The sequence below is a fragment of the Phaenicophaeus curvirostris genome, chromosome 5 (genome assembly GCF_032191515.1).
Source record: "Phaenicophaeus curvirostris isolate KB17595 chromosome 5, BPBGC_Pcur_1.0, whole genome shotgun sequence".
In the NCBI taxonomy this organism is placed as follows: Eukaryota; Metazoa; Chordata; class Aves; order Cuculiformes; family Cuculidae; genus Phaenicophaeus; species Phaenicophaeus curvirostris.
In genome coordinates this window covers 44,801,622-44,821,584 of record NC_091396.1, presented here as the reverse complement: position 1 = coordinate 44,821,584, position 19,963 = coordinate 44,801,622, and the positions used below count along the sequence as shown (strand labels likewise).

The 19,963-nt window shown below is 45.9% G+C and overlaps 1 protein-coding gene across 3 annotated transcripts in view; it reads right to left on the bottom strand.

Annotated features, from left to right (window-relative positions):
* Positions 1-5,235: 5,235 nt before the first annotated feature.
* Positions 5,236-19,963, bottom strand: part of IFT43 (intraflagellar transport 43) — a 46,893-nt gene continuing 32,165 nt past the window's right edge. For all 3 annotated transcript variants that reach the window (XM_069858510.1, XM_069858511.1, XM_069858512.1), the window contains 4 exons: positions 9,280-9,352; positions 7,843-7,918; positions 7,425-7,487; positions 5,236-6,571 (listed from right to left, as the gene is read on the bottom strand). In XM_069858510.1, coding sequence (XP_069714611.1) covers positions 6,461-6,571; positions 7,425-7,487; positions 7,843-7,918; positions 9,280-9,352 — 323 coding nt within the window. In that variant the 3' untranslated portion in view covers positions 5,236-6,460. The remainder of the gene's footprint in view (positions 6,572-7,424; positions 7,488-7,842; positions 7,919-9,279; positions 9,353-19,963) is intronic.

The following is a 19,963-nucleotide window of genomic DNA, read 5'->3' as shown; positions in this document are numbered from 1 at the left end:
GCAACATTAGAAAGTGCTGAGAAGCAAAGTCCTTTAGCTTCTGTAGGAACTGCAGCCCCAGTAGTGCCACCTGCATCGGCTCTGAGCCTGGCATTGCTGTTGCCACCCTTTCTAAGCAGAGATGGGCAGCAGAGCTCCCCTGCCTCCCTTGTGCTGCTGCAGTGGTGCCTCTCACATGTGCTTTAATCTCTTCCAGCCTCTACTCCAACATCCCGTATCTTTCTGCTGTGGAAAACAGTCACCCAGTAATCTACCCCTTTTCCTGCTCTCTGCATATCGCTGGTGTGATCAGGCCTATCTCTGCGTGGAGGAGGGGCTGGCTGACCAAATTTCTTTAATTAAAAGAAGAAGGATCAGGTTTATTCCAGATAAGCAGGCAGGATTAAAATAGACAGAAAGAATAGACAAGGGGCAGCTGTCAGCGCTCCAGCCAATCCAGTGTGATTATTAATAATGATAAGCAGGAGAAGAGGGCTAATAAAAGGATAATGAAGTGGTCCTGAAAGTGACAGGAGATGGAGCCTGATAAGAGGGCCTGCGGCCTAGAGCTGCTCTGGCCCCAGAGAGGTCTGCGAAGAGCAGCTTGATGGGGCAGACCCACATAGCAAGGTTTCATCCCCCCAGGGACCATGGCAGAGAGATTAATGGGCTCAGGAGCTCTGGATGTCAGTGTCATGCAGCATTGATGACTGAATCAATCAGGATGCTTCCTGGGCTGCGGACACACGGAGTGTGGGTCATACCCCAAGATAAAGCACAGCCCTGGGAGGATTGGTCTCACCAGGGCAGCCAATCCCTCACAGTTCCCCACAGCTCTGACCCTCCCTTGGCCTTCACTCAGCACCGCGCAGTCCCAAATACAGACCAGGCCAGGTATGTCGTGCGCTTTGAAAAGCACTGCAAGTGGAAAAAGCTTCTGAGGTGTGGGGGCAGTTGCTGGGAGAGCACAGAATCGGTGTGGGGCATCTCTGCCCTGTCTGGGGATCACCCACTGCATTGGTTTCTCCTGGCTCTGTCAGCTCTTCAGGCCAGGAAAGTTTCCCAGGTGGTTGCTCAAAAAGAGACTGAAGAAAGAGCAACCAGTGGAGCGTTGGCTCTAGTTGCCCTTTCCCAGGGGAAAGCTCACACACAGAGCCTGGAGCACACGAAAAGACTGCTGCAGCCTGGAAACAAAACAGTGCACCCACCTGTACTAGCTAGATACAGCTCCTGGCCATGGTGCAGGTTGGTGGAGGAGAAATAAGGTGTGGACAGCTATTTCCCAAGAGCTGTAACACAGAGAATGAAATCCCACCTAACAGCAAATTCAACCTCTGTCCTTGCTGTTGAAGAGAGGATCAAATCATATGTAGACATGCAGCGGGAAACAAGGAAGAGGGAGAGTGAGGAGTCAGAGCCTCACAGCAAACCACAGAATATGCCAGATGGCTGGATAAGGGAGGGCTTGGTCAGGGCATGCTATTGGGAGGAATGAAGGCTTTTTAGCACAAACTGGATTGTTTCCCTTTGAATCGGTCTCTTTTCTATTCAAACACCCCCTTCTCCCTCCCAAGTCTATAGCATTTCTCATTCTTCAGAGGAAGACTGTGGCCGTGGGCTGGGCTGTGACAGGCCACGCCACCCCAGCGCTCTGCCACAAGCAGGCAGTGAGCAAGGCCCCAGAGAGGAGTGGGAAATACAAGCTCTGGCTTGCACTGCCTGGCGGTGCGCTCCCGCCACTCCAGGTCACCACAGCAGATGCTGGGAGCATATGCCATGAATTAATTCCACTTTCCCTGAGATGCTCCAGCGAGAGGAACGGTGGTGCCTTTCCAACTTATTAACATAGGAGCTCTCCCCACCTCCCATCACTTTGTCACACTTAATAAAACAGCCAGCCAGAGTCCCTGCAAGAGGTTCCTGGCTGGCAGGCAGGCTCTTTAATGGAAGGTTGCTGGGTCTGGCTTTTTTCAGCTTTTGTTTACATTTCTTTCCACTACGGCGTATGCTGTATCTGCCCCAGATTCTCCCCACAGACAACAAACTGTATCTAGTAAGGCACCCTAGCACAAAAGACTATAATCCACCAAGAAACTCTACAAGTATTTTATCTATCATTACATGAAAAACCTGAAATGACCTGGAATTCATTTTTCTTTTCTGCATTTCTTATACTTTGTCTGTAAGGCTTACCATTTGCCCTGAATAGGGTAGATATTTACACTCGTTCTGAATCCCAGCAAGTCCCAAGGCAGACACCCCAGTTCAGCTAACTGAGCTAAAAATGTTGTTGACAACACACACTTCATCAGGTTCACAGCTCCCCCTCAGCAATGTATGAGCAGAGCAGAACAAGGAGCAAACAGGACACAAGCCCCTCTATGTTGAATTACCCTCTTCAAGTTGAAAATGGGAAACACTCACCAGGTATGTGAAAGTCATGTTTGAATCAAGCATTTGAGGTTCCTCGTTTCTAACCCTGATTCTGACATGGATCTGCTCTGTGGACTTGGGCACACTACTGCACTTTGCTTTACCCATCTGTGGAGACAGACAAGGGGCTATTTGCTCTGTTCCTCAGCTAGACACATCCAAAAGGGCTGATGTGAGTTGCTAGGAGCAATGTTCTGAGAACTGCTCTCACTTCTTACCTGAGGATCAGCTAAAGCTACACCTTTGCAGGCTACAAGAAAAAAATTACACCTTTCATTTCTGCCTTTATACGGCCTTTCCACAGGACTTTTCAGAAATGCAGGTTCCTACACACTGGTACATCACCATGAGCCAAGAGCTGGCCTGGGCATGCAAAAGAACCTCATTGCTTCCTTTTAGCAAGGAGAGAAACAGGAGGGAGTTGTCCTCTGACAGCACCAGGACCTGAGTGAGGAGAAGCAGTAGGTCTCAGTCCCCTACCCAGCACTGCAACCAGAACATGACTGTGGAAAGAAGGTGGGTGGAAACAGCCTGCTGGAGGAAGGCCAGGAGCCAGACACTCACCTTCCCTCCTCCAGCTGGGAAAGGAATTGAAAACACATGGAAACAAGTCTCAGCCTATTAAGTTTATTGAAGGAAATTATAGAGACAACTTGATCACAGTGCACATAAATACTGAAGCATGGAGACAATATCTGACAGCATGGCTTAACTGGGAAGATGAAAGCATAAGCAGGCTCAGGGAACAGATGAAACTCAAAAACTGAGTCTAGAAATAAAGCAAATTTTTAACCACAAGGGCAATTATCTACTAGAAAAACTAACCAGGGAAGACTTTCAAATATACTGTTTGCCTTTCTAAAAGACAGGGAAAGCTCAGCCACATCTCACTGCACTCTGCTATGGCCTGTATCATAGCAGGTCAGACCAAATTACCAAAGCTTCCTCCTCTTGGTTTAAAACATACAAGGCTGTGATTTCTTTTCCAAGCCCTACTCTCAAACTCCACCTGAGTATTTGCTGGGCTCCCAAGGTCACAAAGTGGGCACAAAGCTGGCCCACACACACTTACCTCCCACTCCCGAGCATCCCTGCCCAGGGTTCCAAGCCAGAGACGGGTAGACAACAGCACCCAGCCCCAGCACAATCTTCTCGATTTCATGCAGCTTAACAGCAGCTTCTCCAACATAAGGTGTCTACAGCTCATCAGCAAAGGCCTCATTCAACTCCTATGATGCTTTTCTTGTGCTCTGTTCTCTCCTGGCTCTCCACCAGCCCCTGCTCTGGCCTTACTCCCCTCCAAATTTTATGCATACTCTGTTCCCAAACCATTTGACCTTCTTCCTCCTCTTGTTCCTCCCTATCTTGCCTCTCCCACAAACCCACTTTTGCTCCTGGCCCTGACCTCAAATGTCCCATGCCCTCACCCATTCCTACTTCTCACCATCTCCTGGAGGATCTCTGGGGTGCAATGTCCCTCCAGCTCTTGTTTCAAGGGGTGCATTCATCCTCTTGACTCCTGAAGGACCCCTGTGGCCTCTGAGAGGCTGAGCACCATTGCACAACCCAGCACCATTTCTCATTTCTCCCTGCTGGGAGAGCAGCCAGACAGGAGCACTCAGTCCCCCCCGGATGATCAGACCAGCTCTTGGAAGCAGAAGATGGCTCTGTGAGCTTTCCTGGAGGCAGCTGTGGATTGTTGGTGCAGCACACAGCTGCTAGAGGAGCAGTAGGTTTGGCATGACTCCTGCACAGAGCACTCTGTGGCTACAATCTTAACTACTGCTTAGTTAACCACTCTTAATGTTACACATGGCCAGGAATGCCACCTTCCCAAGACCCTGGAGAAAAAGCAACACATAATATGCCACCTATCACATATCATAACTCAGAGGCTGAGCAACTGGAGACATCGGATTCATAGTTCAACCACTCTTATACCACAGGCCTGGGCATTTTCAGCTTTTTTTGTGGTCATTGAGAACAGGTGGATTTGCACAGGGTGACTCCATGATTTTATGAGGTGACCCAAAAGTGAAAGGCTTCCTATGCTTTGCAGCACTGACTGAAGGGAGAAAGGTAGGCTCGCTTCTCAGCCTCCCTTTCTCACTCTGCTCGTATTGTTTTCCTGCCTTCCTCCTCTACAACCTGAGGCAAGTGCAGCATTGTGGTAGGAAGACAGCTACTTCGCTGGTAGAGACATGGTGCAGAAACCCAAGTTTCAGTGGACGTACTGGTAGTACGTATTGGGCTGCCCCTGCAACTACCAAAGTTTATCCTCTCATTCGCAGGGCAGAGAAAGTTATGGTCACTTCACGCTTCAAGGAGGCTAGAGTCACTGGAAGCAGATACCACTGATGCCAGGCAAGCAGCTTACAGGAGCAGTGTGGATTACAGCCTCAGATCAAACAGAAGGGAGATAACCCACACTAGATGATCTTACACTTTGCAAATGAGAAGAGAGTGACTGCCTCTGCTTTCTCTGTGATCTCTGAGGAACAAACTGAGCAAATTCATGTCCCACCCCTCCGCCATTTACCATTCTCTCCCTCTCAGACTAGCTTGTTGGGTTTGTCTGATTTACTAAACTATCTGAGTTTGCCAATTTTTCTTCTTTTCCTGGAATGTAGGAAGCATTCTAAATTCTCTTTGGCCAAGAACCATAGGTGTCACAGAAAAATAGATGCCAGCTCAGCTGGGAAGTTTCTGTTCATACCAAAACATGTTTCCCTGCTCAGAGGAAGACTTCAGGATTATCCTCTAATACACTGCCTTCCCAAGCTTCTGTCTCACCTAGTTTTCTTGTTATAGGGGAGATTTCTTAGTTGTAAAAAACTTGTGTCTCCTTGAGACAGATGAGCCTCCCCCTTATTTTGTTGGCCGCAGACTGGGATTCAATTGCTTCTCTCTTGTCAGTAGAATTGTTTGGTGTATCAGTTCTGATATAAAATTTTGCCAAGTACTGAATTCATAGTGAGTTATTTGACATTTGACCTGTCCTTCTGTCAGTACAAGAGCAGGAATGCAGTGCCGTATTAGACTGACCAAAGAAGCTAAGAAAAGCAGTACAGCAAGTCTTCCTCCCAGCACCTGCACTGCTCCTCAGAAGCATATAGCAAAATTCTCCAGCAGGACAGGGCTTTGAAGGACATTGGCTTAGAAGTAATGTTACTGTTTCCTGCAAATAATGACCACTGTTCTATGGGGACAAGGCATTAACAGCTAAATAGATTTTTCTTTAGATGACAATGAGAGTGGGTTACTTGGTTCCAAGGAGACACCCACCAGGGAGTCACCTTGTTTCAGAGCAGCAGGCTCCATTCTTTCACAGAGGCAGAATAAACAGTATGTCCTTTGCAAACTACCTATTGCCTGAAGCTATCTCCATTCAGGATGTGATCTCATCTGATTGCAAAAGCTAAGTGGGGTTAGGCTTGGTCAGAACTTAGCTGGGACACCATAAGGGAAAAAAGAGGTGCCTTAAGAAGTGGTGTGCTGGCAGTTCAATAGGTGATGCTGCTTCCTCTGAGTCAATACAGAGGTAATATTCCAGGAGAGAGGCTAAACTAGCAGGGGATGGCTGGAGGCTGCTGGATGAAATGTAAAAAGGTATTCAGAGAACCTGTGGCATCTGTTGTGAGGAAAACGGCAATGTTGATGTCCTCGGCAAACAAATCCTATCAGTCTAAGCTTCTCTGATACAGATCATTGAAGACCACAACTGGTAAGATCACGCACCCCAGAGAAGCTGCTTTTCAGTAGAGGTGAGATTGACTGTTGCAGTTATCTGTAACAGTACTAGTGAGGTGAAATTGACTGTTCATAGATAAATATTTTATTGTATTTAGAATTCTTAATCTTTTTTTGAGAACAAATATTTTTGTTACAAAATACCCAAAACTTCTCCTGAGCCAGTCTTCCTGTGAAACAAGGTCCTACTTATTTTCACATCTGAAATAAATCTCAAATATAAACAAGTAAATAGAAAATTGAAGTGCTAAACTATTTACAGGGAATGCATGTATGAGATGTCTAATGTCCCAGTGCTCTAGGGCAGACTGAGGTGGTCCTCTCTCTCAGACTGTCCTGGGTCCCATTCAGTCACTAGTTCTGAGGACACCTCTGTGAAAAGATGGTCCCAATCCCAGCTGGCATCATCCTACCAAGAGGAAAAAGACAAACATGCTGAAATGTTACCGGTGATATGCAAAGGTCTCTGAACAATGCCAAACATTCAAGATGAACAGCAAAGAGAGAAACTAAACGGCAACAGCCCCTGCTAGGGAAGTTCCAGATTCAGTTGGCTGAACAGGAAAATGGGAATCCTAGCCAGAACAAAAAGTGAATACTAGCTACAATTTAAAGATTTTGACAGAATTATTCATATTCCAAAATCCCAAAAAGGACATATTTTTTATACTTGTTAATCTTAGATACTCCAGGGTAGGGTGTAAAGAGGAGCCATAAAAATCTTCCACCTTTCTGCACTTCTGCTGAAACATCTGCAATTCCGAGCCGCAGAAATCTTTTGTTGCAAGTGCTGAGCTCTTGCCCCCTCACTTGTATTGAGGTTGCTCTGTCCTCCTTAAACTCAATCCCTTGCCCAAACCCTAAATGCTTTCTGCCTCTGTTCCTCTGTACTACCCTGCAGAATTACCTGGAGCTCGTGGTGGCTACCAAAGGACAATTGAGCGCTGTTTCTGCAGGGATCTGTGACAATGCTAGGACCTTCACATTTTCCTTACTAGCTCTTTCATAGTGAAGGGAACCAATCATATTGATGCCATAATCTCACACAGAGAAAGCCCCGTACATCTTTAAAATAATCTGCTGGGGAAATCAGAGCTTCATCCTTTTGGAGAAGCTCTTCTCACAGGTTCCTTGTGATCTCATCTCATCTCATCTCATCTCATCTCTTTCCTCCACCCCCTCTACAAAGGCTTACTTTCCAAGTACAGTCTGAGACATATAAGTTTTTGCTGTGTTGGTGTTCCCACAAAATAAAGACTCACCTCTTGTAGTTCCTGCTCTGGAGCCAAAACTTTGGTGAGAAGCTTCAGGTCAACCTCCCCATCCTATGAACACACACAGTCAGTCTTACAGACAGTGAGAAAGTGGACACCATAATTTTACTAGATAGAAACCATTAAGACACTAGAGATAGGCACCATATTTGCCTCATAAAGGACAAATACTTTGTCAAGGACAGCAGGAGCCTCATCTGAGCAGCAGATACCATACTCGCACCATTTACAGACACAAACAAGCATGAAAGTCACAATGCAGAGAGTACGAGACTTGAAAGCAGACTACAGGTTGTTTGGTTGATAGACCTGTGTATTTTATGTAGCTGAGTATCACTGTGGAGGACAATGGGAGCCTGGAAGGAGAAGGAGTCTCACTGGTCACCCCACAGCAACATCCACTTACCAGAGTCTGAAAGGCAGCATAATTCATGAGATCTTTGTCCAGGTCATGGTAGGTCAGCACTCTGTTCACCTGTACACTGCAAACAGAAAGGGTCAAAGAACCAGCCTGGGTAATTGTGGAAACACATCTGAGAAGAAAGGTTGCATGAACAGGAAATTGGTGACACCTATCTCAAGTGTCCACATAACCCATGTGTAATGTTAAAATGTGTGTCTCCAGACAGAAGCAAGTATCATTCGGCAAATGAACAGTCATTGACATATCCGTATGCCAGGTTGTACACATGGATAAAAGTAGGATGTGGAGTGACCACAGATTCCCTCAGAGAAGCCAGCACATCAGAGAGAAGATTCACAGACTACCTGCAAGGTCCAGAAAGAAAACAGGAACATACTGAACATTGGAAGAGCCCCAGCAGGCTCTGACAGCCCCACCATACAAGCTCCAGAATAGTTGGGACCTTGTGATTTCCATGCCTGAGCTGGGTCACTCCTACTAAATACAATTTCTTCAAATGTAGCCTCCAAAGAGGGTGGGTTATGTAGTATTTTGCCATGCTTTCCTTTGCAGATGATGCAATACTATAGAAAAGACCTATATTAATTTAATTTCTGTTTGTCTATGAAAATTACTTATCTTTCCTATTGCAGGGACACTATGGACTCAGAAGAAACAGACGGGATTATAAAAAAAGAGAGAAAATAAAGACATGAACTCTGGTGAGAGATGAAGTAATTTTAATTTCCTACGAGAAAGTGTAATTCATTTTTGTTAACAGCTATTTAATTACAATACCTACTCCAAAGGCATCTGTGGTCAGGTGTAAGATATTCTACTCCTCCAAATAAGGGTCAATAGAAATCCCATTGTGTGATCTTGACAACAGGCCCAACACAGGAGAGAAAACTTTACTACCTATTTAAGATAACCACCCCCCAAACTTTCATTTTTTAAAACTTGCTGGTGTGCCTTGAGCTAACCCCAAGACTGTTCTGATAAGACCTTCAAACACCAGGATTGCAACTAAACACTTGAGTAAAAGTGATATCCCATGGAAGGCAAAGCAGCCTATGACCATTCATAATCAAAATCTGTCTGATAATACATGTGCACTGGATGCATTTGAGGTTATACAGGCAACCATAAATCAAATGATTCCTAACTTTTCAGTTTGATTCTGCAACATCAAACATGCTACCTGAACGTAGTTTTTGTATATACAGAGAGAATATGCAGTAATTGCTACCCCTATGTAACAGGAAACAAGAAGCTTGCACTGTTCTGTTTGGAGCCCCACTGCTACAACACACTGCATCAAATCCTGTTGAATGGCACTGCTGCTGATGCCCAGAGAGCATGAGATAAGATGGAGTTTAATTTCACCAGCCATTTTGCACTGCTGACGACAGCCTCAAGAACACCTGGCAGTGGTCCTACCTGGGGGGAGCTGCCACTTGCATGGCCAGGTCTTCTTCCTGGACTTCCTCCAAGTCAGGGATCACAGGAATGTCTGCAACAAGAGAAAGCAGCAGCAATAAGTGTGGAGTTTCATGCTCTCCTCCCACTAAAGACAAAGGTTTCCTTGCTTCACAGATATGAAACAGTCTGTTTCTTATTAGAGGAAAACATAAGAGAGTTATTTAGCAATGATTAAAAATATATTAATATTAAAACAAGGTAATAAAGCTTTGAAGCTTGGGGTCAAAAGAAATCTTGCAAGAGGAGCAGATTTGGTCTGGGTAGAACTCTACAGCTATGGACTGTGCATTTGAACACAATCTTGAAGCTAAAGGAAGCCAGCTGCACTAAACTTTGCTGCCTCATTGCTATCATCTTAAGACTGGCAAGAGTTTGCTTATGAGACACTTCATCATTTGCTTGGCTCAGCCACCAGCCACCTAGACTCTATTAGGAAAGAAATCTGGGGCAGAAACTGAAAGAAACCATGGAAAACTACATGTTGAAGGAGCTGCTGGATGCGCCTCAGAATGCACAGAGGCCTGTGACCTCCCTGGTAGCTGAGGAAGGAGGTGCTGGTGGTCTAGCAGATACAAAGACTAGGGAAGATGCACCTAGTTGTAATGTTATAAACCCTTCCCTGATTTCCAGTGTGACCCTGGAATGGCTGATGTCTAGGTCACTGGGCATTCCCAGCACAAGAATACAGCAACTCCACCAAAAAACAATGCCAGAGACAAAAGAATGGGGGAGGAATAACTGGGTGCACACTGAATCCTGCTAAAGGAGCAAGGCTCTGAGAGCACAGCATGCTTTTTGATTTTACTAAGTCTTGTAAATAGTTGGAGATTGAGAGAGCAAAAATGGAGAGAGGAAGAGGGAACTGGAGGCACAAAGCAAGGACGGAGTCCACAGCATAGAGGTCCATTAAACATTCAAGGCCACAAAGGCTTTACAGAGATCCTGAGCACTCAGACTATGGAGAAGTTGGTGGTTCAGCTCTGAGAAGAGGTTTCACTAGTACAATGTGCCAATGCTGTAGGCTGCAGGCTGCTCCTAGCTGTTTCATCAGTGCAGCCATGCTGGGCCTGGCTTTGCCCAGTTTTGCAGCCCAGTCTGAGATGAATATTCAGGAGCTAGAGAGACGTTCCCACCTGTGGTGCTCAGGACTCCAGGCAGGATCTTCCTGAAAAGCCCTTTGTCTGGCCACTTGTCAGAGCTTTGCAGGCACTCAGCTGCCCTCTCCTGCTGAATGTCCACAGCGCACACCCCAGCACACCCCAGCTCACCGGCTGGCAGGATGGGAGGCAGCCCTTGCCCAGCTGCAGCAGGGCATGGGTCAGCCTGGGCCTTGGCGTGGTGGCTGTTTGGAACTGGCCACACAGTGGGATTTCTTGCTAATTGGCTGCCTGGTGGATGGCTGAGCAGGACAGCGGCTGCCGCAAGAGCCTGGCCACAGCGAAAGGCAGTGACAGCTTGGCCAGCCACAGCAGAGCTGTGCCTTCTAGCTCCCCAGCCGCCTAAGGAGCAGGTGCCTGCAGAGCAGCTCTCCGACTGCAGCAAACTTACAACCAAAGACATTTAAAGGGAAACTGCAGCAACAAGCCCCAGGCTACCCCTCAGACAGAGGAGTCATCCAAGAAATGCCTGACTAGTGCATTGCTGGGCATTTGGGGCAGATTAGTCTCCCCTGGGCATTTGGGGCAGAAAAGTCTCCCCTCGTGTGAGGACAATACACAGAAGAAGCTGCTATCCCACTGGCTCTTTCCTGTGTGGGCTCCCAGCTCTTCATAAAACTTGCAGCAAAATGCAATTACGGGACAAAAGCACCTCCATGGACAAGCAGCTGATAAAACCTGGTTATGTCAGAGAAAGTCCATGTATATAAGCAACAAGTACCATGGAGGGAACACACTAGTGAGACTGGTCCAAGGGGAGGAACGAAGTACTGTGCAGAGGTCCCCTGTTAGATCCAGGCAAATGAGCAGGGGAATGAGAAAGAGTTTAATCTCTTCTGAGCTAATTTATCCTTTTCAGCAGGAGACTGTGACTGTTGCTCAGCAAACACAGCTAAATGAAGAGCTACCTGGGAACAGAGCTGTCCTTGCTCACAGAACAGCATTCCCTGTAGCAGGAGGAAGTCAGATCCTTATCCTCTTTTGAGAGCAGATACGTGGATGGTGTTTGCAGCAAAATGAACATCTTCACTTGGTGCTCACTTCGGCAGCTATTTCTGGGGTTTCCTCTTCCTGGTTCCCTTTTTTTTTTTCCCCAGCTGATCTCTTTTTGCACTAGAGAAAACTGTAAATGTAGGTCCCTGATCAGTGATGCCCCTTCCATTTTGCAGGTTTCCAAAGCTTCCTGGATTTGCTAGTGCTAGTTTTATCTTATTGCCATTCGATTCCATGGAGACATTCCCAAGCCCCTTGCAGAGTGATACCTCTACTCTGTATTAACAAAATCAAGTCAATTTGGAAATTCTTTCCAAAAGAAATTCAAGGCTCCAATATTTTAAAGGTGCTTTGAAAATATTTCAGACAGGAGAGCTGTAAACGCTCTACGCTCTGGGGGCTCCTGCCAGCCTCTCGAACAAAGGCCAGCATACGCTTGTTCTTACTGCAAACTGCGGATGATTTTGTCCATTTCTAGGCAGAAGCAATGCCCTTTAGGACTGTCAGAGACTGACAGGAAACAGAACAAAAATGTCGCAAATTATAAGAAAATATCAGCTCCCCAGGCTAACTGCTATCAGTAGCAAATCAGCCCTGAAATATTTGGGTCTCTATTTTGCTTGTTACTCATAATTTCCTCTTCCCTCTGACAATTCCCGAAGTGCCACCTCTTTAGAATTTCTCTCCCTTCCCTCTCTGTACAGTTTGCAAAGTGTCTCAGTTCTAAGTTTATCACCAATGACCCATCCCTTCCCCTCCCTCAGTCACCAGCTCCCTAATTGCTTTTGCTGCTTTCCTTAGGACTCACATCTCTTCCTTCCAGCAAGCTCTGGCAACACAGGCAAGTCATGGCACTACATGAACTGCAGAGGGAAGAAGCAAGTGGGCTGCAAGAGTGCAGGTGTATGTTTTACTTTTAATATCCTCATTAGCTGCAGTGAGGTTACATACAACATTAGTACATGTAGAAATGTTCATGGGACCATGTCCTCCCAGTCTCACACTGCAGCACTCATACAGCTTTGTCCAACAGCAAGATTACATTACAAACTTATACTCTGTGTACCTTGTACTGTGACCCACTTTTTCCCCTCCTGTTCAGTGTAAGGGTTTCAGATCATTTTCCACCACACTGATAAGTCTGTGATTTTTGCGCAGAAGCCTGACATATACTTTACTGCCCAGACTCTCATGTCTGAATCCAGTGCCCAGTTAGGTAAACTTAAGAAATTACCACACAATGTACCTACATGCTAAGAAGCTGCCTATATGAAAAAGGAAACACCTTCACAGATATGAGGTCATCTCTGCAATGACGAGAACAAATGGCCTGTGTGTTACAAAAAGAAAACGTTTTGCAGCTGAAAAGATGGGGTTGCATCAAAACCTGAAAACAAAAAGTGATTCTCTGCAGTCTTGCTCTAGGCTGGGGTGGGGGGAAGGCTGCATTACTAAGCTGCATTTTGAAGGCGAGAGCAGCTTCCATAGTCTTTAATATCAACCGATTTTAATCACAGAAGCAAAATGACAATTTTACAGCTTCAGCTGTTCTCCCACTTTCCTGCAGACTTTGAAATCAGAACAAACTGATATGATGCTAATAGTAAGAAACATTAAAATAATAGTTGAGTTACTGGTAAAAAAAATATTTAAAAGGGGAACAAATTGAGTACAATTGTACAAACCATCTTACAAACTTTGATCTCTCAGCCAGCCTCTGAACACTGTGCTGCAAGGTACTGCTACGTATGCCACCTCCCTCAGTCTCCCCCAGACAGAACTCCTCTGAATCTTCATTTCATATGGCAGATAAGACTCCCAGAGTGAGTACTCCTGAAAATGGCACTCACTCTTCCACTGAAAGTAAGTATCCTGCTTTCATTTTAGCTGAAGAGAGAGAATACGTAGACAACACACTAGTAGTGTTTTAGAAACAAAACAAAGGAGTGTATAAAGCAGAAGATGGAATATAAAAACTGGGTGCATGTAGTGACCTTAAAGAGGAATGGATGAGGCTTCTCTTTATGGCTGAAAATGACTGGGAACAGTGTAACACAAAGTCTTTCCTCATATAAGGAAACAAGATATTAGCTTTAGAAACTGGTCATGGTAGAGATGTGAAAAACTGAGCGAGCATCAAATGCCAGATGACCAGGGCAAACTCCCAGATGATGGTGAACAAGAGCGACCAAAGAACGAAACCAAAGAGTGCATTCATGCAGAAGTTATGGTGGGGTAGGAGACACCAGTACCAAATGTTGGCTAACAGGGAAGTTACAATACACTGAACCAAACTGTGTCAGAGCATCTAAGTCTCAACATATAAGTAAAAATAGGTTTTTTTATACAATAGCTGTAATGAACCAGGTCTTACACAAAAAGAGCTTCATGGCTAAGTTATGGCAATGCATCAATAGCATGAGGTAGAATTGTGCGGATGACAGCAGGAAAAGATGGAGGGGCAAGACTGAGGTAGATGCATGCTACATGCAGAGAGCTAAACAACAAGCAAGGAACAGCAGCCTTTTAAGTCATAAAAAAGATGGCTTTATGTGTTCATTTTAAAGTACATGCAGTAACCCTCACCTTTTTTACCTCTTGGCAAATACCTTACTGACAGCTAAGGAAGACAATCATAGAAAGCAACAGCAGGAGGTAGAAGAAGCTGCACCACCTTAATACCCAGTTGCTCCTGCAAGTTGATGAGTTGCACTTCCACTCCTAGGCAGAGCTGATTTTTGGTTTAGTAGCAACACCTGCAGGCTGGGTCCCTTAAAATCTTGCAAGCTCACAGTAGTGGTCCAAGCCCCAAAGTACTATGTTCTTTTTTAAAGAAAAGTCAGCACATAAGTGGGGACAGATAGAATCTGTTCAAGGTCAGCCAATAAATCAGTAGCAGAGCTGGATCTAGAATCTGTGTCCCAGGTCAGGCTTGCAATTAAACAGCAGTGTGGACGCAGCTTTCTCCCTCAGCTGCTCTAAAATCACCCTGACACACCAAAAATCAGTCCATCTCATTTAGTCCATCTCATCTTGCTTCCCCCAACCAGGGGAGTGTTTCAAAGGCCAGTTCAGAATGGACACTCCTGCAGTGGGGACTGTGCTGCCTTCTCTATCCACACACCCCCCCACATCCAGAGAACACAAAGAGAGTAGTGGCTTCTGGCACTGGCACTCCCCTGCTACTAAGCAAGCATAAGAATGAAACTAACTTTAGTTTAAGTTGCTTGCTCATAAAATGTAAAACTGAAATAATTACAATATCTCTGCTGCTGCAAAACTTTGTTTTACTGAATGCTGTTACCTTCTGCATCACGTTTGGGGAATTTTAAACAGGCAAGTGGAAGAAGGTCTGATTGAAGATGAAGTTAAGTGAAAGAAATTGGTCTCATTTAGCACATGACAGGATTCATCTGTGTTCCCAAGTCCACTGAGGTAGCATCATGGGCATTTCATATTCATGAGCTGCTGCGACACTGTGTCCCCTCATTTACAAAGCACCGTGTTCAGCAAATTCTGTCCCTGTGGACACTCTGTGCATTTCATGGTCTTGTCAGAGAGACATCAAACACTTCAGTAACCAAATACCAGAAAATGGCTTTAATTAGCGCATCTCAATGCAATAAATAATTTTTCTCTCTAAGTGGAAAAATGGAGAATTAAAAAAAAAAAAAAGAAAAAAGTGGAAAGCAACAGGCAAAAAAAAAACTTCAAAAAAATATGAGGAACAAGGGACACAGACAGCTTCTGCTGAACACACAAACAAGCTTGAAGCCTCTTGGAAGCTTTCTCAGGAGAGCAGCAGACAAACGGAGAGGATAAAGAATACTTCTTTGGATGCTCGGACATTAATTTCATAGGGATGCCTTTCCCTGACTAAAATTGCCCTACTAGTAGGCCAATACGGAATAGTGTACCTGCCTGATCTGCCAGCAGGGAGATGAAAACAGTCAAGTGAAAAGCAGGGAGTACCACAGCTACTAGGGCACTGCCTTAAAAGCTGAGACAAGGAGAATATAACCTGAGTGTCCCATGCCACAAAGCACCCTTTTGAGAAGAGAATGGTCACAGCACAACGTGGCTGGGAAGTCACCCAGTGAGCGGCTGCCAGAGGATTCAGGGCATCTAGGGGACATCACGCAGCCGATTCAGAACTGACTCTCTAGCCTTGCCTTAAAAAATTATGCATTTGCCTTGCATCATACAAAACACTTTTTTCTTTAGCTAGCAAGCTCTGATGGATGGATGACTGGCTGGGGAGGCAGGTGGTCCACAAGACACTCTACTTGCTTTGAAAGTGGTGTGCTTTCACAGACTACTTGGCACAGCATGGCTTATTCCTCATCTGAGAGCTTGCCGGGTACAGGTATCAGGCGTATTTGCTACTTCCCAGTGCTGCTGCTGACACTACGTCTCTGCCCAGTTTCAAGCCATGGGGACTGTGAAGGGAGACAGGGCACAGAATGGCCACGCCAGATTAGCTGCTGGGCTCAGTGCAGGCCTTCAACGGGCAGTAACCTATGGCTTGTATTGTGCAAGAAGTAAGAGCAGACACTGATGGCTTTAAAGACAAGGAATCTCTTAATGCATAAGTTTGTTCACCAGCAGCAGAACAGAGGAGAGACTGGAGGCCAGGCTCAGGACCTGGAGTCCACCATATTCCTAAGTTTATTAGCATTTAGGGTGCTAACATACCTTCTAGTCTTACTAGCAGCCCCCTGACAGAGCACTATGCCTGCCCTCCTTTTCAGTAACATCTGTTTTCCTCTTTTCAAAGGCTGTTCCCTGTTCTTTTGCAGTATTCCCCTGCTGAGACATATTCAAAAGGTGGTGGGGCAGAAGATGAGAAGCCATGAGGTGGCTAGGAGAGTCTGGCGAACTCAGAAACACAAAACCCTCCTCAACAATACCGGAGATGAGTGATTTTACATTACAGCATTACTGTGGCAGGAAAAGCAGCTTCTCAGGATGCTCCTGTGGAAGTACGTTTGGGAGCAGGCGTGTCTGATTCTATTTCAACCTCTTCATGTTACGCTGGAAAAACAAGACAAACTACATTTCTCTTATGCTAAATCCTTAGGTTTTTTAGTTTTTCTTATATATATTTATTAAAAAATGCCTCTTTGATCGGCAGCACCCATGACACTTCCACATCCAGCAACTCCTCAGAAGCCTCCCTCCCTCCACACAAGGCCACCGCTGCTGACAGCCAGCCGGGTTTGATCAGAGCCACTCAGAATCGGATTTTCATAAGACAGATGAGGAATCTTACTGCTGCTTTCTCTCATATCAGATGAGAAACTGAGGGGGAGGGGGGACGGGTCCTGAGGGAATGACACTACAATCAAGGGCTATGCAGTTCTCTCTCTGTCCCTCCACTGCTGCAATTTTCAAAGGAGTTTGCCTCGGGCATTTTTAAATGATGGTGTCTCAATTCTGTAATCATCTTTCAAGAGCTTTTTCTTAAAGGGTATTTTAGGTAAACCTGGTCCGTCAACTACACTTATGGACTCAGCAATCACAAACCCAATATGACCGTGTATCTACCATATAGCAGAATTTAGTGATGGAAGACACTTACACAGACCATGCTTTTCAGCCCACAACAAGCTGCATGCACTCCCTTGCAATTAAGCTGCCCACCGCCCCTTGGCCAGGGGTCTGCTGCTTCAAACAAGACTTCAGACATATCCCCTGGGACATATTCTCTACTCTCCTCTGCCCACTGCAGCTGTCAGGAGGGAGCTTTTCTTGAGCACCAGAGGCTCTAGATCACAATGCCAACAGTCACTAGAGGAGTTCAAACTGGACTGGAACAACAACAGGTCAGTGGAAACCATCGGGTTGGGCTGCATCTGCCCTTCACTGACCTTGTGCAGAGACTCAGGGTAGCACCTCAGAGGTACAGCCAAGGGGAGGACTGCACTGTGCTGACAGAGCTACACACAAAGTCACAGTGCAGAATCCCAGAAACTCAGCAGTCACTGTCACACTCTGTCCCAGGCCCTTCTCTTCAGCCCATTCACACCACTTCCAAAACACCATGATTTTCACTCTGCCTCCATTTCTCTGATGTTCAGTATTTTTCACCCATTTAACTCTCCCCAAACCACTCCACCACTGCCTCCTGAGCGTATGAAGTACCTACTAGCCATCTCCCTGACTGTTCATGCAAATTTCCCCCTCTCTTTCCCTCATGCTCAGCCAATGCAGCTCTCCTTGCAGCTCACAGCCCCTGGAATCCACCAGCACTTGGTGTGCCCTGTAAAAACAGCAGCTCACCAGGGAAGCTACTGGCACACTATCAGGAATGAAAGGGCCAGCAACAACCCACAGTGGACTTTATTTTCAGCTCTGTTTGGAGCATTTTCTTTACTGGTGCACATCCACACGCAGCTCAAGAGGTGTTGGATATTCTATGCCAGTGAATTCCTGCTGCCAGATATCCTGGGACAGCTATCTCCCACTTGACAGACAGACAATACTCCTCAGAAGGATATGGGGATGACTGCATACACCCACTTCCTCAATTTCATTTTTTTTTTCAAGTAAGCATGATTTACCTTTGATGGAGAATTAAAACACTTTCCATGGCTCCTGTTATGTAGAGCCTGGACTCCCATCCTGTTCAAATGCAAAGGAGCTGCTGGCACATGCCAGAAGGGTAGGAAGTCCTTCTGGAAGCTTGACATTGTATGGAAAGGTCTAATCAGTCAGCTCTGCTTCCTTGAGGAGGCTTCCCAGCAGGCAGGAAGGGGTTTTGCCTTAAGGGCAAAGATCTAGTGTCTGTCTCCTGGCAGCTTTCCTCACCTGCAGGTCAGGTTTGGGTTGTCTGTGTAGCATAGTCAGGCTTTCCTTTCACTCAACTGTCTCATTCGCACACACTATCTGCTTTAAAATAACAAGCCGTTGTTCCTGCAGACAGAGAATCACACATCACCTCTCAACCCTCCAAGAAAAGCCCTGTTCTAGGAGCTATGCATCCCAAGGGTAACAGAGAGAAGGGGGCAATAGTCTGTGGGGGAAGGATAGCTGGGAGATAGATGACAACCTTAGCTAACAAGCCCCCATAGAGTGCTGAGGAGAAAAATCCAAGGGCAACATAGCAAGCAGACCGGTATCTGGGAGAGCATAACTCAGCAGTGCAGAACTGGTGGACAAGAAAGGAACAACAAAGAAACTTCTAGCCAAAAGGACAAAGCAGTTTGCTGATGAGGGGAGTTGAGGTAGGGGAGGGGGAACACCAGCTTTTCTCATCCCAACAGGAAACAGCCTTTTGTAGCTGCACGCCAGAGACACACAAGCAGAGAAAAGCCAAATCAAATACCCTAGCGACAGCTGAAGCAGAGCCGCTACTGCTCTGCTGGAGAAAGGAGCAACGGGAAGAGAAAGCCCTTAAATGTGAACCTGGTTGCTCTGTCTTCCCTCTGACTTCATAAGTAAGAATAGTCCGTGCTTGGGAGAAGCTCTTGGCTGCTACAGAAAAGAAAGCGGTGCTCTGTAGACAGCACTTTTAAATTCCACTGACAGTCTCACATCTCCCATCTCACGCAGTTTCTCTGCCATACAGAGCTCAGTCACTGCTGCCCATTTCCCCTGTTGACATGGACAGAAAATTGAGCAATTATCCTTAAACTCCTCTCTCTCAGACTGCCCAGATTGCTACATACACAGCATTAAGCCCTCAATTACCCCTGGCCAAAAGTGACTCAACTAGGCCTGTCCTTTAGGAATTAAACGCTTTTCTGTTGCTTGTGAAGGTCTATTATTCCTCAAGTTGTGATGCATTAAATCCTGCTAAAGCAGGTCTCCCACTATGCAGAGGAGCTGTCCACTTGCCCACTCACCCCCCTCCCCCAACATTCAGCTGGACACATCCACCTAGCAAACATGCGTTATCAGTTTGCTATGGCTTGTGCTACCATGCACCAGTGTGTGTTCAGGAGGATGGGCACTACGCTATCACTGGGTGCTCTAGGAATGTCCAAAATTCATCAACATCTCCAGGGCTGTTTCTGTAGAGACACTGCACTTTTTCAAAAGTCTTTCCAGCTTGGAGTTTTAGAGAAGTAAACAGTGCTTTTAGTCAAACATGTGTCTCTGCTTTCCTATAACTCAAAACTGGCTCCTCTTTAAAGTGGCTCTCTTGTCCAAGACTAGCTTCTATGAAGAAGAATTATGGATGTGAAAAAACTAATTCTGAGTATGACCTGAGCCAAGGTACTTCACTGCTAGCATTTCAACGGTTTGTATTGTGCAGTATGGATGATTTGCACCTTCTGCGTTTTCCTGTGCAACCATATGGAATGGTTGAAACTGCAGATAGTTCCCATATGTGTCCCTCTCTGGTCCACCCACCTACAATCTCCCATATTACTTCAGACTTTCTTGATAGCCTGAGAAGCGACTGTCCTTCTCTCCCAAACTCCCATGGAGATGAGGAATCAGACGTGATTTCATGCACATGGTGAATGGCCAGGAACAGTAAGAGA